Source organism: Podarcis gaigeae (genome assembly GCF_964106915.1).
Source record: "Podarcis gaigeae genome assembly, chromosome: 4".
Taxonomy (NCBI): domain Eukaryota; kingdom Metazoa; phylum Chordata; class Lepidosauria; order Squamata; family Lacertidae; genus Podarcis; species Podarcis gaigeae.
Window position 1 is genome coordinate 43,113,375 of NC_139677.1, and position 16,193 is coordinate 43,129,567.

At 42.9% G+C, this 16,193-nt stretch overlaps 2 protein-coding genes across 10 annotated transcripts in view; both read right to left on the reverse strand.

Moving 5' to 3' along the window:
* The window catches only part of MAP3K15 (mitogen-activated protein kinase kinase kinase 15), a 62,731-nt gene extending 60,812 nt beyond the window's left edge, over positions 1-1,919 (reverse strand). The window contains exon 1 of one of the 2 annotated variants that reach the window (XM_083734176.1): positions 966-1,919. In XM_083734176.1, the coding sequence (XP_083590302.1) occupies positions 966-1,338 (373 nt within the window). In that variant the 5' untranslated portion in view covers positions 1,339-1,919. The remainder of the gene's footprint in view (positions 1-965) is intronic. The other variant, XM_083734175.1, reaches the window with a different exon arrangement.
* Positions 1,920-12,872: 10,953 nt separating this feature from the next.
* The window catches only part of SH3KBP1 (SH3 domain containing kinase binding protein 1), a 138,345-nt gene continuing 135,024 nt past the window's right edge, over positions 12,873-16,193 (reverse strand). For all 8 annotated transcript variants that reach the window (XM_083734346.1, XM_083734350.1, XM_083734349.1 and 5 more), the window contains one exon: positions 12,873-15,956. In XM_083734346.1, the coding sequence (XP_083590472.1) occupies positions 15,915-15,956 (42 nt within the window). In that variant the 3' untranslated portion in view covers positions 12,873-15,914. The remainder of the gene's footprint in view (positions 15,957-16,193) is intronic.

Genomic DNA, 16,193 nt, shown 5'->3' on the forward strand with positions numbered 1-16,193 from the left:
CCTAGACGGTTTACGAGGAGAAAGCAGCGCGTTAAGCATGCATGCCAACCTCCTCTTCATTGCAAACAGCCTTTTTGACAGCAGGAGGCTTCACAGCTGGAAATATATTTAAATAGAAGCTTTTAAAACATTTGCATGAACACACAACCTGATACAGAAACATGGGATCATCAGTGCCCATAGGTGCCAACACCTAGGGGCCGAGTTTCACTTCGTCCCCTCCGCCAATAAAATATTTGAAGGGGTTGCCCCCCCCAAAAAAGTTGATGAGCATTGCCATTCAAAAAGTGTGTGTGCACCGTGCCACGTGATTGATTATGCAGAGCAGGGCTCGCCTGCCCCCACCCCCACCCCCAATTTTTTTTCAAGTTGGCACCCCTGCCTGTGGCAGCACGCAAAGGAAGACCGGACTCCTGCGCTTTCGACGCTAGCCGTGCAGCATCGGGAGTAGCGGGTCCTCTTGCAAAGTTGAGAAAAGCGGCGCCTGCAGGAATCAACCCCTCCCGCCTTTCGGCACAACTTCTGAAAGCACAAGAGCTCTCTCCTCATTCATTGCACAGGGGTCCTTAGAAATCCCACACGTATTGCCGGAGGAGGGGGGAAGCTGTGATCTCTTGGCGCTGAGACAACCTTCCTGGGATAAAGGGCCAAAGGGCGCAACCAGATCAGAGGGCGCGTCAGCACCTCGGGGGAAGGGCTTTTGTTTTGTTTTTAACCAGCGATTCCAGTCTTCAAAGATCTGCCTCGCGTGCCCTCGGGGCAGCAGGGCAGGTGTTTGGCTTGGGCGCCCCTCGCCCTGCCAAGGAAACAGCTTCTCCTCAGCTGCTGAGCGAAAACACGCCTCCCCCCAGCCTCACGCGGAACCGGCTAGTGGCGCCTTGGGGGGCGCCTGTTGCTGAGGGAGCCTGGCGCCTCGCTTTCGCCTCCTCCGGCCTCCTTTCTCTCCGCCAGCTGCCCTCACTCACCCGCGTCGTAGAAGGCGTCCAGCACGGCCGTCTCGCCGAAGTCCAGCTCGCCAAAGTTGACGGTGCTGAGCTGCGCTCCCTCGGCCTCGCAAGCTCGCGCCAGGCACTGCAGCGCGCCGGCCTCGGGGCTCCGCGCCCCCGAGCCGCCCTTGGGGCCGTCGTTCAGCACGTACACCGCCCGCAGCGAGCGCTGCCGAAGCACCGGCCCGTTGCCCTCCGGCACCACCTCGGAGCCCGGCGGCAGCGCCTCGGCACCGCCGGGCTGCTCCGACGAGTCCCCCGCGCTCGCTCCGGCTGCAGGCGGCGGCTGGGGCTGTTGCTCCGCGGGCGCTGCAGCTGGGACGGTGGTGCCGCCGCCCGCCGGGTTCTCCATGGGGCGAAAGCGGGTGGCTGCGCCCGGAGAAGTCGGCGAAGGGGGCCCCCGCCCTTAGGGCGCGAAGGAGGGAGGCAGGCTCATCCCGCCGGGCCAAAACAAACTTCGCCGCGCCGGAGGTGGGGGAAGAGAGATGAAAAGGCCGGCGACTCCTTTCTCCCGTCAGCGCGGCTCGCCTCGAGGGCAGGAAAGCTGCCCGGAAAGCTCCCCGCAGGGTTGCTGGCAGCGCCTGGCGCGCGGGCCGGTGCTCGCCCTGTCACTTGGCTCCTAAAGGTGCCGCTTGCCCGTCAGGGGGCGCTCTTGGGCGCGCCGCAGCCAATAGCGCTGTCCCCACTGATACCGCCAGCGGCGGCGACGCCCACCCGCGCCCCCGGGGAAAAGCCCAGCTTGTGTCTGTCGGCGCTCTTGAGCGGCATTTATAGGAGCGCGGCAAATCTTCGAGGTGCCTAAAGGGGGCGTGGCTGCTCCTGGGCGGAGCCTTCAAGGCCCCGCCCTCTCCTTTTTCTTAGGGGGTCTCTGTGGGGCTCTCCGAGGCCTGGACGCTCCTACAGGACTTGAAGACCTGAAGTTTTGGCTGCTTGATTATTATTTTTTTAAAAAAATTGATACATGTTTTAAGGGGGAAAGGCAATGTCTGGTTTTCTTAGACTGCTGGGATTACCCAACACAGTGATTTCCTAACACAGGAAAATTGCAGTAGGCTTCTGTTACATGCAGAAACTGCAGGAGGACATAAGGGGAGCTTGATAAAGGTAAAGGTACCCCTGACCATACCGGGACGCGGGTGGCGCTAGGACTTCCCAATCAGAAGGTCGGTGGTTCGAATCCCCACGACGGGGTGAGCTCCTGTTGCTCGGTCCCAGCTCCTGCCCACCTAGCAGTTCGAAAGCACGTCAAAGTGCAAGTAGATAAATAGGTACCGCTGCGGCGGGAAGGTAAATGGCGTTTTCGTGCGCTGCTCTGGTTCGCCAGAAGCGGCTTAGTCATGCTGGCCACATGACCCAGAAGCTGTACACCAGCTCCCTCGGCCAATAAAGCGTGATGAGCGCCATAACCCCAGAGTCGGTCCCTTTACCCCTTTACCTTTACCCTTGCCCATTAGGTCCAGTTGTGGACGACTCTGGGGTTGCGGCATTCATCTTACTCTATAGGCCGAGAGAGCCAGCATTTGTCCGCAGACAGCTTCCAGGTCATGTGGCCAGCAATGACTAAGCCGCTCTGGCCAACCAGAGCAGTGCATGGAAATGCCGTTTACCTTCCCACCAGAGCGGTACCTATTTATCTACTTGCACTTTGTGCTTTCGAACTGCTAGGTGGGCAGGAGCTGGGACTGAACAATGGGAGCTTGTCCCGTTGCGGGGATTCGAACCACCGACCTTCTGATCAGCAAGTCCTAGGCTCTGTGGTTTAGACCACAGCGCCACCTGCGTCCCAGGGAGCCTGATGGATGAGTTGAATTTGCCCATCTGGTCTGGCATCATGCTCTTACAGGGGCTGACCAGATGCCCGTGGGAAAGGACGTGGGCACAACAGCACTCTGCCTACCCACAATTCACAGCAACTGGCATTCAGAAATATCACTGCCTCCCAACTGTGGAGACATGGCCAGTAGTACCTTATGAATATGTGCATCAGAACTTCTCAGTGGCCCACCTTGCAAGGCTGTTTCCAGTGACCCAGAAAATCCAGAACTATACTAGAGAAGCATAAGAAGGGCTGAGAGAATAAGTAAGAGGGAAGTCCTCAGGAGTAAATCTCATTATGTTCATAGGCGCTTACTCTCTGGTAAGTTTACATAGAATCACAGCCTATATATATATAACACAAGTTGGAGACCTCTTCCAGCCCATCCTCTTCCCACTGTAAGACTATTAACAAGTTGTGGAAATGTACTTTTTTTTTTGTTCAGTATGTAAAATAATTGATTTTACACATGGGTACTCTTTTTTTAAAAAATGCATCTTTAAAAAGTATATTACTCTTAAATAGAAAAATAATAACAACAGAAGTCTTTTTTTACCACCATAATGGCATGTTTCAAGCACATTGCCTTTTAGCTAGTTTTATCAGCCGTTAGTCTTAGTTAGACATGAATGACAGTAGGGAAAGAAACTAAGAAAAAATACATTTTTACCCCAAGCTTAGAATGCCTCATTTGTTTTCTGTGCCTCTGTTGTGTGTCCCCCCCCCCCCACTTCCAAAACTCTTCTGGGCACTCAGACTGGCCTGGTTTGCATGTTCTGGTAATCCGAACTATTGCTTACAAGGACTGAGCAAACATGTGGGGTCTTGGAGAAGATTTTGCAGCCACTCTGCTCATCCCTAGTCTTTCTTACTGCTACACCACACTGAGGTATACCAAGGTTTATACCTTAGCACATTCTCTGAATTCAGGCACATAAGCCCTCTCCTCACTAACCACAATCTGTAGCCAAGTCATTAATGGGAGCTGGATATGAGATATAAGAATGCAGCCTTAAAAAGTAATTTCTGATTTGCAAAAATATAGAGTACATACAAGTACTATTTTAACTGACCCTCTCAGTGTGTTTGTTGGATTAACTTAACCTGTACTCAGTCAACACAGTGTGGTGCAATGGTTACAAAGTTGGATTATCACCTGGGAGACTAGGGTTTGAATCCTTGCCCAGCCATGAAGCTTGAGCCAGTCACCATCTTTCAGCGCAACCTACCTCACAGGGATGTTGTGAGGATAAAATGGGGAGAAGAACCATGTGTACCACCATGATCTGCTTGGGAGAAAAGGTGGTATATAAATGTAATTAATTATAATAATAATAATATTCGTTTGCTCCGGGTAAACTAGACTTTAAATAAGAGTTTGGATTTGATATCCCGCTTTATCACTACCCGAAGGAGTCTCAAAGCGGCTAACATTCTCCTTCCTCCCCTACAGCAAACACTCTGTGAGGTGAGTGGGGCTGAGAGACTTCAGAGAAGTGTGACTGGCCCAAGGTCACCCAGCAGCTGCATGTGGAGGAGCGGAGACATGAACCTGGTTCCCCAGATTACGAGTCTACCGCTCTTAACCACAACACCACACTGGCTCTCAGCAACAATGTCTTTATGATACATTGATATTTGCTCAAAACAAAAGTGAAAAATTAAAAGTGAAGTGTTCTTGCAAAACTTCATAAATTTTAAAATCAGAATTTGAAGTGGAACTATTTAACAAACTCTAAATGAACACCATGGGATTGCTGGGGAGGGGGGTTGGCACTTTGGAAACTAGCTTGGTAAAGATGTAGAAAAACACCTGATTTCAGCTTAACATATTTTAAGAAATGTATTTTGAAATAATTGGCTAACTTCTTGTATGCTGTAAAACGTGAATGTCCAAGTGCTACAAAAGTATCTTTAAGAAATTCTAATTGTGTTCACATGTGGTTCAGTTGTTAAGTATAATTTTTTGCTTGACTAACACGTTAGGTAATTGACAATTATATACCAAAAAAGATACCCTCCTCTTGCACCTTTGAAAATCGAGTGCAATTTTAATGTGCTTTATGTTTTCTTTCTCCTGTTCCTCGTTCACTGTAAACAGCATATTTTGTTTAACAAGAAAACAGAAATGGTAGTATAATCATGTTCCTACACAGAAAAAAAGTAAAAGGGAAATTAGCTGCGCAGGTAAAATAATTGTTACCCTCATAACTAGGCAGGTGCTTTCATTTTGCATCTCACAAATAAATACATCATTGTACAAAAAAATTACTTGTATACAAACTATTTTCCTGTCCCACAACACAATTCTGATTTCTAATAAAACACATCTACAAACATTAAATAGTACAGGTAGCTTAAAAAAGCAACCCCATTTCAGAATTATAGCTTTCTCCCAGAAGGCAGATTTCTGTGCATGGATCACTTTGGATTTATACAAACAACAGGATGGATATACATTTAACAGGGGTGCTATGCCAAACAACTAAACATAGCGAGCGGACTCAGGTAAGCCCTGCCCTGCATAATAAATCACAAGACCCAGCGCACAAACACCATTCAAGAACAGCAATGCCCATCAACTTTGGGGCCCCCAGCTCACTCAAATATTTTATGGGGGGGGGTGTCAATGGATCTCAGCCCTTAAATGTTGGCTCCTATGGTTGGAAATCACAGTAAATCACAACTCCCATGCTCCCTGGAAGGAAATTGCACTCCCAAACATGCTCAGATACATCACTTCTATGGAAACAAGGGGCAGGGAAAGTATCGTCTATCCAGTGTTTCTCACTGCCGGTTATACACACACTTTTCAAAAGGGTTATTTCTTTTGCATGGAAAAGAGGAAAATACATTGGCAGGTAAATGGGCTAGTTGTGGAGGTGATTCTAAACAACACTTTGAGTCACATCTGCATTTGAAGGGGATCCCCCCCCCCCATTCAAAGTATTTAAGGTCCATTAAAGCTCTGCAATTGCAGATTCACCCTTATCACCCGCTCCAAAAGCAAATAGGAAAATGTGGCCGCTTCTCCATGCTCCTTGTCTGACATTCTAACCATTATGCTGACACTATATCATTGGGGTGGCGTGGGGCATGATTCTGCTATTTCAATAACATAAACCTAAATCTCCTTTTTGTTTTTGGAAACAGTGGCCTGGCTCTTTGGTCCCTGGTTATTAATAGGCTATTATCTCATATGATAAATGTCTATCTAGATAAGGATGGCATGTGTGGAACTCAAAGGGGAACCAAGTTATCAGAAAGTGCAGCAGCGGCTAGCACAAAATGCCAACAAATGAACCCAACAGCCTGAAGGATGCAGCAGCAGACTTAAATAGAAAATACATTCTTGTATTTTCTCAACATTGTATTTCGGTGGTGACTTTCTGAATAAATGAACCACCCATTTTTATTTTGGAGTTCCTAGGTAACAATAAAAAGCCTTTACAAGAAAATACCGTGATCCTGATCCAACAAGGGATATCCACACATGAAAGCAACCTTTTGAATGGGAAGCCAATGCAGATGTTCACACTGCAGTGCCTATCTGGGTTCCTCTGAACAACCCAGTGGTGTCTTCAAATTGATGCACATCTAATGCACACCAAGGACCTACTAGCTGCCATAACAGTTTCTCTACCATGCAGGTGGAGGGCATTATCTCCTGATCTCACCACTGAAATCCTTTCTAAAGAGCAGGCAGGCTAAGCACCACAGCACTGGGGTCAGAGATAAACCCCCCTGCCTGTTCTTTAAGAGTAAAAGGCAGCATCGCACACACATACAGTGGTACCTCGGGTTAAGTACTTAATTAATTCCGGAGGTCCGTTCTTAACCTGAAACTGTTCTTAACCTGAAGCACCACTTTAGCTAATGGAGCCTCCCACTGCCGCTGCGCTGCCGGAGCACGATTTCAGTTCTTAACCTGAAGCACTATTTCTGGGTTAGCAGCGTCTGTAACCTGAAGCGTGTATGTAACCTGAGGTACCACTGTAAAACACTGCAGCGCTGGGGTGGGTGAAAATGCTCTCTTTGCACTTGATCATTAACGTGGCACAGTTCGTTCTGGGGCGAGTATAAGGCAACATTTCTACCCCTCCCAATCCCAGCACTAATAGTGGAGGTGGGTGCAAACTCTGCCCAGATTTCTGAGCCGAGAAAGCATTTCCAGTCCTCCACACTGGAGTGGACATGACTTGGAAATGCTGGTTGCATGGGCATTTGTTTGTAAAAGCTGTGAATGTATGTGTGACTAGGACTGTGTTTGGAGGTGTGAAAGTGAGAGGGAGAAGGCAGCGGCAGCTATGTTGCCTGGGTTCGTGGGGTGTGTGCTATTTGTTGAATGGCTATGGCAAGTGTGTGAACTGCATTGGGTTGTATGTGCAGTGCACACACACTGCCTATTGCCCACCACAGGCATGCAGCCCTCGGAGGGTGACTGATCACCAACATGGCCCTTGGCCCAAAAAGAATTAGCAATCCTTGCTGGGGAGGAAGCTGCTTTTTTAAACAGTGAGACTTCTAAGTAGACTTGTGTAGGAATGCAAGGTTTATTTTGTTAGTTTGCACAGGCTTCCCCAAATTTCCCTGCAATAAGTTAACATGTCCAATTCCCTCCTCCCAGACTTTGAATATTTAGGAACCGCAGAAGAAACTTTGCTCCCTGCCACTTCCCCTCCATATTTTTGTCAACGCAATTTTGAAGTTCCTTGTAAGGGAGTAAATGGTATGTGACTGTGTTGCCTGACCAACAGCTATGTTCTCATTCTGAAAATAATTAACAGGTTAAGCAGGAGTGGATCACCAATTAAATCAACTTTACTGCTCATTATATTATCCCTTATGCATTGCATTTGGCCTGTACATTCAGAAACAGACTTGCACATAGAATTAAAAAATGTAGGTATTACTAAAAATATAGAGAGGTGAATGTTCATATTATTATTAAAGAAGTGTTTCAATAGATACACTGGCATAATGTACTAGGTATAAGACTCTTCTAAGTACATAGATCAGGGTGTCCTACTTTCAACATGGCTCAGAAATAAGTTTACAAATTGCTGCTTTCATATAGCCTTGCAGTTCCAGTTTAGGAATTTGACTAGGGAGAAATACTTTAAAAGGCCTGAAAGAGTTACTAACCACCTGTGGCTGCCAATTCTTCCATCCTACACATTTGTTTTAGGAGGGGGGAAAACAGACTTGGAAATTCTTTTTAACCTAATGCATGTAGTTCCACTTTCACATACTGGGTTGCCACATAACCCATCAAAGCATAATAGTAATTACACCTGTTCCAAACAGCTATAGCAGAGGTGGGGAACCCATTTCAGCTCAACCTCATGGCGAACTTTCTGGGAGTTACGTGTTGTGGTACCTCGGGTTACAAACGTTTCAGGTTACAGACTCCGCTAACCTGGTAGTACCTTGGGTTAAGAACTTTAGGATGAGAATAGAAATTGTGCGGCAGCAGCGGGAGGCCCCATTAGCTAAAGTCGTACCTCAGGTTAAGAACAGTTTCAGGTTAAGAACGGACCTCCAGAACGAATTAAGTTCTTAACCAGAAGTACCACTATACTGGTTTGGTTTTGTGCAGGAGGTTTGAGTTACTGTCTCAGTTATTGCGTTTAGTTGCTAATGATGCTTTAGGAGTATGGAATTATTTTATTTGTAACATTTTAAGGCTTAAGAGAATATTTTGCTTTTCTGTTAGTTATGCTGCTTTAAATGTGGATCTTTCCTGCATTTGATCTATTTTTTATGTAAAACTGTGTAGAAAATATTTTTTAAAATGTTATTTTACTGATGATTGATTTTTGTGGTTTTATAAGTTGTTTTGCATATGCAAAGGCAAACACTATATATCTCGAGACATTCTGTTTAGAGAGTGTTAGATTTAAAATTGAATAAAGGTTATATAAAAAGGAAATATTTAAAAGTAAATATCAACATAATATAATTCGAATGTGAGTATGGTCATTTAATGTTTTATGTTTATCTTCTGTTCTTCATAATTTTGAAATTAATACTATTAAGTGTGGCATCATAGAGTTCTGTTCATACATATAGTATGGTCAATAGCATGTATTTTCCTTAAGTTTTTATAATTTAGTATTCCTTTGTTCTTTACAACCACCCTGAGGGGAAGAAAACTGAAAGTGTGTGGTCTTATTAGATAAAATGGTAACACTTGACTAGCACATAATGTATGGCTACATTTTTCTTTGAACTTTCCCACTTTGTGGGTTGCTTTGCAATTTCAGTTTCCCTTGATCATTTCCTGTCTAAACAGGAAGGTCTTAAGGTTCATACTGTGTAGGAAGTACAATTTAGAAGACCCACTTTAAAAACATTTGTGTTGGCCAATGATAAGGATTTCTTAACCCATGGGATTAAATTCCGTGTCATTGTCTATAAGATGGTGGATTCGATCAAAGAATTGCCCCTGGTTATTTTCTTGCTGTCTCTAAGAAAACATGAATACCAAACAGGTACTTGCTGTTCTTTAAGCAACACCCAATGGGATTGATTCTCCAAATGTCACTTAAACACTGATGTTCAGAGCTGCTGTTGTCTTCTTTTTCTACTTGGCTTTGCCACAATACAGACGCAGAAGTATAAAGTAGTGGGTATCAGTAGTGCAGTTCTCACCATGCTAGTATGTCACATTTATGGACAAGAGAGGGGAGAGGAATACTAAACATTACGTAATCTTATTCCAATCAATCAATCAATCAATCAATCAATAAAATCCTGCCCATCTGGCTAAGTTTCCCAGCCACTCTGGGTGGCTCCCAATCAAGTGTTAAAAACAATACAGCATTATATATTAAAACCTTCCCTAAACAGGGCTGCCTTCAGATGTCTTTTAAATATAAGATAGCTGCTTATTTCCTTGACATCTGATGGGAGGGCATTCCACAGGGCAGGCACCACTACAGAGAAGGCCCTCTGTCTGGTTCCCTGTAACCTCACTTCTCGCATAGCAGACCTTTATAGCAGATAAGAACAAACAAAGGAACACTGCAGCACTGAAGTTAGCAAACTCAGCTCTGATTGAGTGTGTGGAGACATGCACACAAATACGTTATATTTTCCTCGAAGGGACACTCCATAAGTGGTAGATAAATTTTAAATGCCATTCAGAATAACAACTAACTTAACAGTGACTGGTCCAATTCCATTCTATAAATACTTAAGAAAGCACGCCAGATTCTGTGCCTGCCTCCTTATACCAAATGAAAAAGGGATTAGGAGCAGAACTAGATGTTATGGGGAAAATACGGAGTAGCCAGCTCTGTATCTCTGCAGTAACAATAATGTCGAGGAAGTTAGAATCAGCAGGTGAGAAAGTGCTTAATGCTTTGTCTGCCCACTACGTCATTCAAATGCCTTCTTCCAGGTTGTTTTTAAATTGGTGCCCCCCTCCCAAAGCCAAATGAAAGCCATAATTGAAACTGACTGAGGAAGCAAAGGAAATTGGGTTTCCTATGAAATGCTCTTCTGGTCAGAGTGGAAAATATAGGGAGGGTTAGCTTATCTTCTGGGAGGGAGTCAGAACTACTCCTTTGCCAATTGAGAATAGCCTGGAGGCATTTGCAAAACAGAACCAGGTGGGAGAAAGCAGAAACAGCCATTTCTTCTGTGGATCATCCCTTGAAGATCCCTGCCTTAACATTCCCATTATGTGGAACATTTGCTAATATGAGACCTAGATCAATCCACTAGATGTGCTTATTCTGTTGAGACCAAAGGTCACACTGCAAATCCTCTGTTCACTCTTTATGACTTCTCATATTTCTAGGGCCGAGCCTTATTACACAAACCAGATCATGCACTGAGCTCAAATTCAAAATCATACAAGAATCACACACACATTATCCTTCCTGGGCTGGGCTGTAGCAGCCAGTCTCAGGCGTGGTTCTCCTGCAAGGGCCAAGAAGTACTAAAGACCGGTGGCATTTTTGTAAGATGCGCTTATTTACAAATATACAAAGCTGTGCACTGTAGGCAGCAAGCCAGCCAATGTCCCATCTTTAAAGGATCATGGGTTAAGCAATTGCATATGTTTGCAGCTTCCCCCAATGCTGCTTCTTGCTAGCTAGATGCAACAGCCTGCTTCTCTTGCTGCCCAAAATCAAACTGCCAGGCAATTTCTTTCACGTTATACGCATGCACGCACACAAACACATCCTGCTAGTTAAGCCCAAACACTGGCTGGTAGGTGTGACCTGCACATACCACTTGAGAGTCCCCACCAGCTTTCAGAAACCCATTAGGAAAAGAGACATAAAAGTCTAGAGGAGAGATCATTTTGTCTACTTCACAACACAATGAATCACCTCATACTATTGGCCCACGGTAGTGTACTGCAAGATGCACTTTGCCACTGCAGTTGCTTTTCAGACCTTCTGTTAACGTCTTTGGAAACTTACCTTTCCTGTTCCATCCACTACACTTGGAGATCTGCAGAGCCATTTCCCCTTTGCTGCAGGCTGACCTGACTTTCATTAGCAGTAGCTGAGCAACCTTTTAACAGGTGCTGGTACTTAACTTTTTTGCCATCTGCCTGGGATCAGCTGAGAAAGGATACACAATTACAACTACTGAGGAGCTAGAGCTACACTAGATAATGCCAAAACCACAGAGAACCAATGTTTACTCTTCCTCCAGCCAAATGAATCAGTCTCTCAAAAACACAATTACGGTAACTGAATGAAGGAAAAAACTGATTCTTTTCTACATATATTTTCTTTCTTTTCTATATATGTTTTTCTAACTTGAGAGGAAATGGGATAAATTTTTGTAGCTTGGGTCTCTCAAGTCTTGGCTTAGTTCTTTTAAAACAGCAAGCAAATATTTTACTTGGGAAGCAGTCTTGAACTCCCCCCATTATTATACAGTTGCATTTTCTATAATCACATTGGCTGCAAAGGTGGCTGCAAGTATCAGCTTTTGGGAGTCACTGTCTGGTATGGGACTCAATAAGAAGAGTTTTCAGGTTAGTAGCTGTAAGGGCTTGCTCATGTTTTCTACACCAAGGAGGAGGTGGCAAAAAGACTAAGCAACTTTGCTTGGGGGGTGTGTGTGTTAGGGACAGGGATGGGGCAGGCAGTCCAATCCTTTTTTACTCAACTACAGCTCATGGTTAGTGAGGAAACAACTTAACCAGAAGCCCAAATTTGGACAACATGATAAGCCAAAGCTGAGCTTAGTTCAATGAAGAATAAAGCAGCAACAAAGGAGCTGCAAAGCTCCTCTTTAGCTCATAAATTTGTAAGGCTTTGGTAAGCTATAGTTTGGCCTACTCTTTTATGCAAACCAGGCCATAGTGTGCAAACTATTTGCACAAATAATTGGTTTTGTTGCAGGGAAGAAAACATTTGCGCATTTTCTCTAGTTTAATATATTTGACCGCTGTGTTCCAGAGGTAAACCCATCCCCATTTGCCAGGAATTCTAGTGGTCCAGGCTAGCATGGAACACAGATGTCTAAATAGTTTATTTATCTACATGTTACACTGAACTCAGAGTTGGTATATAGATTGTGCTGTAATACTAAGGAGTTGCCTTAATTTGAGATTTTGAACAAAAAGGAAATAGTAGATACACGACGTTTTAGTAAATTATATAAGGAAACATGTCAGAATTATGCAATGCAAACATATATTAAATATGAGTTATAAAACAAACTTAGCTATGCATAATGACTAAAGCAACTTGAATTCACCATGAAATAAAATGCAAGCAAAAGTTGCTTAATAGAACTAGCACCAAATTTGTGCTTCATCTGTGCCCACTGACGGCAATTCATGGCAATTCCAACAAAAGTAGACACCTTCAGTTCAAGGTGAGTTTGCAGTGTGTTCCTTTCTATTTGCTTTGATGAGAAAAATAAATATTTCTGGCATAACTACATTATAACAATGGCTGTAAATGAATAATTGGTCATTTCTTTTAAAGCACTGGAAGTGTAATTTCTTTGAAAAATGCTTCCTATTTTGTAACTATAATGCAGAATAAGCGATAATTCATCTTTCCAAGAACAACAAAGCTTTAAACAAGGTATTTCCACAAAATCTCATTTAATCTTATTTTACAAATCACACAATACGTTGGACTCCTCAATACAGTTTTATAAAATGACAATGTACCATTGCAACAGGAAAGGGAGAAAGAAGGGGGGGGATAGAGAACCTGATTTCAGGTCAGACAATGCTGAATTAAGATAGGTCCCTCTGTCCCACTCCCCACAAAAAAATAACACGGCCCTGTGTTTGAACCCATACTATAATTATTCAAAGTTAGTTTTCCAGGTGAGTGAAATCAGAAATCCACTATGCTATCCTACAATCTCAAGTTTCAAATATCTGTAAATTTAGAAGCATTACTTGTCTGCCTGTCAAATTCTTAATTTTTAAGTTAGTAGCTATAAATTCTTATTGCTAGAAAACTACAAGAGATCTATAAAGACCTGGTTGGAAACAAGAGCCTATATCATCCATAGGTCTAATTAATATGCTACCACTGTTGTGTGGGTGCCACACATTGCGACGATCAGGTCTGGCCTTCAATTGGTAACCTTTGTATATAGATGTACATCCTCAGCCCCCCCCCCCCGAAAAAAAAGTGATGGTAGCAGGAAAAGTAACCAAATGTTTCAACTGACATGGGGTTTTTCTCATCAGTTGTTATCAGAGCAACGTGCAATGCAACCACATGGAAGCAGCTTCTATATGAATCCATTTTCTACAAGTGGCTTTGAGAAGCTCTGTCTCATGGCAACTTTGCATATTCATTTACTTGCCCCAGTTTGGTACACATGGGACATCCTCAACATGGACACATGTGCATGTTAAAAGCACCTGTTTCCTGTAAAACATTCAAAATAGCATGCCACTGAAGAGGTGTCGTGACCACATGCTGAAACCCAGACTTTTGGCATGCTTCTATTTGCCTTCTGTCCATTCCTAAGCACTTTGAGCTGGCTTGTATTTTACTGCAATGCTAAATCATGTAGCACTGCATTGGTGCATTTGTTACAGCATAATATCTCAAGCACTAGCTAGTCTTAGAACTGGGCAATAGTTTATTCTGTTGATTTCACAAAATTTCCTCATGCTTAAAGCACGATGGAAATATATTGATCAAAATGGGTTTGGTTTTCTGAATACAGAGATCGTAATGCAGCTTTAAAATAATAGAGGTATCACAGTGAAAAATGTTCAATTAGTGATTGTGTTAAAGTTAAGTAGTAAGTAAGAAATAGACATGATTAACACAAGGATTCTGATGCATCACTAAATCTAAAACCTGCTGTTCCATCTTCCTGGAACTGAACTATAGAAATCTTTATAGACATTACCATGAAGTTGGAAGCTTTCAAGCCAATTAAAATCAAACTAGAAGTCAAACGAACAACTCTGAATTCCTAAGGTGGGGGAGAGGAGAATGCTAAATGGTCATGTGATATGATAAACAGAGTCACCGTGTGATATTTAATGTAAACTTCATAGCTCTGACCACAGAGCAGAGCCAAAACACCACTGGACAGCAACAAGTGGATGTTTCAGCAGCACAAATACCTTAATTGTACAAGGAAACACACAAACCAATCCTATGTGTGTTTTCTCAAAAGTAGGTTTCACTAAATTCAATGGGGCTTACTCTCTTAGTAAGTGTGAGGTTGCAGTCCTTTGCACTCTTATCTGGGAATAATTTTCATTGAATTGGATTTACATCTGAGGAGACACACATAGGATTGTATTCATAATGCAATCTATTATTAAAATAGGAAATTACAGTTTTTGTCATGAACTATTTTTAGATTGTGCACATGTGCACATACACTCAATTTACCTTGAAATCTGAGATTCTCACTATCTATAAATAGATGAGTTAAATACTGCTTTTCTGTAACCCTAGGAAATAAAGCCCAGCTTCTAGGATGCCATTATACAAAAATCACACCATTTCCCCACATTACGAAGTTCACAATAGATGTAGCAATTGATAATAAACACCGGGTTAATATTGCACAATATCTGTGCATGAAATAATACAACTCTCTCTTGTTGTTTTATATTTTATTCATTTTTGCTCTTAGATTATGCATATTCTGTTCACCCAAGATGTGCAAACCTAGAGATGAAAGCAAGTGTTTAAAGTTTGAATGAAATCAAGCAGCAGTGAATTCTCAGTTGAATAAGCCACAGTTGTTGAAAGAAAGCAGCTTCAACATGCTGTGGTCATTATACCACCTTAGCAAAAACAAAAAACCCCAAACATGTTCTCTTAGGAGCAAGCAGCTAAAATACTGAAAGAGTGACCTCTAGTGGACTGTCAGGCCTCATTGTGATAGCTACATTTCTAAGACCTGGTCTACAACCAGCTCCAATCAGTGTTTGGCAAAAGAAGGCACAAATCATTGCAAAGACCAATTTATCTTCATTTTTTTCCTTTTAAATACACTATTTGTACACAAACTTAAGATTCATCTTGTAGATAATTTTTGGACAAAAGATTGCATATGTAATCGTATTTAAAACAACACATAAAGCTGTTCTATGTGAAGCAAGAGAGAAAGAGAGAGAAAGAGAGAGAGAAAGAGAGAGAGAGAGAGAGAGAGAGAGAGAGAGAGAGGGGGGGGGGAGAAACAAATAAAGGACTCCTCACCCAGATATCAACATTCATTTCTGGCTATATGCAATACAAACATTTTAAGAATCTGTGTGACAAAAGACAATTTAAAAAGTCAAAATCATAAAACCTGTAAACTGATAAACCTGAAGTAGATTTTACTTATGGAAAACATCATTAAAATAGTACCACTATGAACTAAACTGCCTGAGTTTTCAATTGCCTGTGAACTTGAAGTAGAGAAGATTTTAGCACAGTAAGAAGAATTTCAGTCACAACAGTGCGATAACCAAGCCACATGGAAATTCCTCCTCTTCGCTGGAATTTGTGTTGTGCTATTAAAACTCTTGTGCTAGTTGTTCAAACAAAGGGGTGTAGGCAGATCTTTAATCATTTGGCACAAAGTTATTTTGTCTGGGGCATAAAAGTCTCTGTCACGATGAATAATACAACATTCCATCTATCCAGAATTCACTTTGATTGAAGAGCTTTCTTTATATCATTAACTTCCATCTATAGAAAGACAAAAAGTTCCAGTTTAAACCATTTCCACGCAATTAGCTTTTGAATCAAATGTTAACATTGCCCAATGCCTAATAAATCCTTCTAGCTAGGCAGTGGCAGCATACTGTATCTTCTTTAAGTCAATGTCAGAAATTACTCAGAAAATAACACCGTTAGTACCATACTGTCATTATATTCATACAAAGCATGTTGCTGTCCCCATTCAGAATACTGTATACAGCTCAG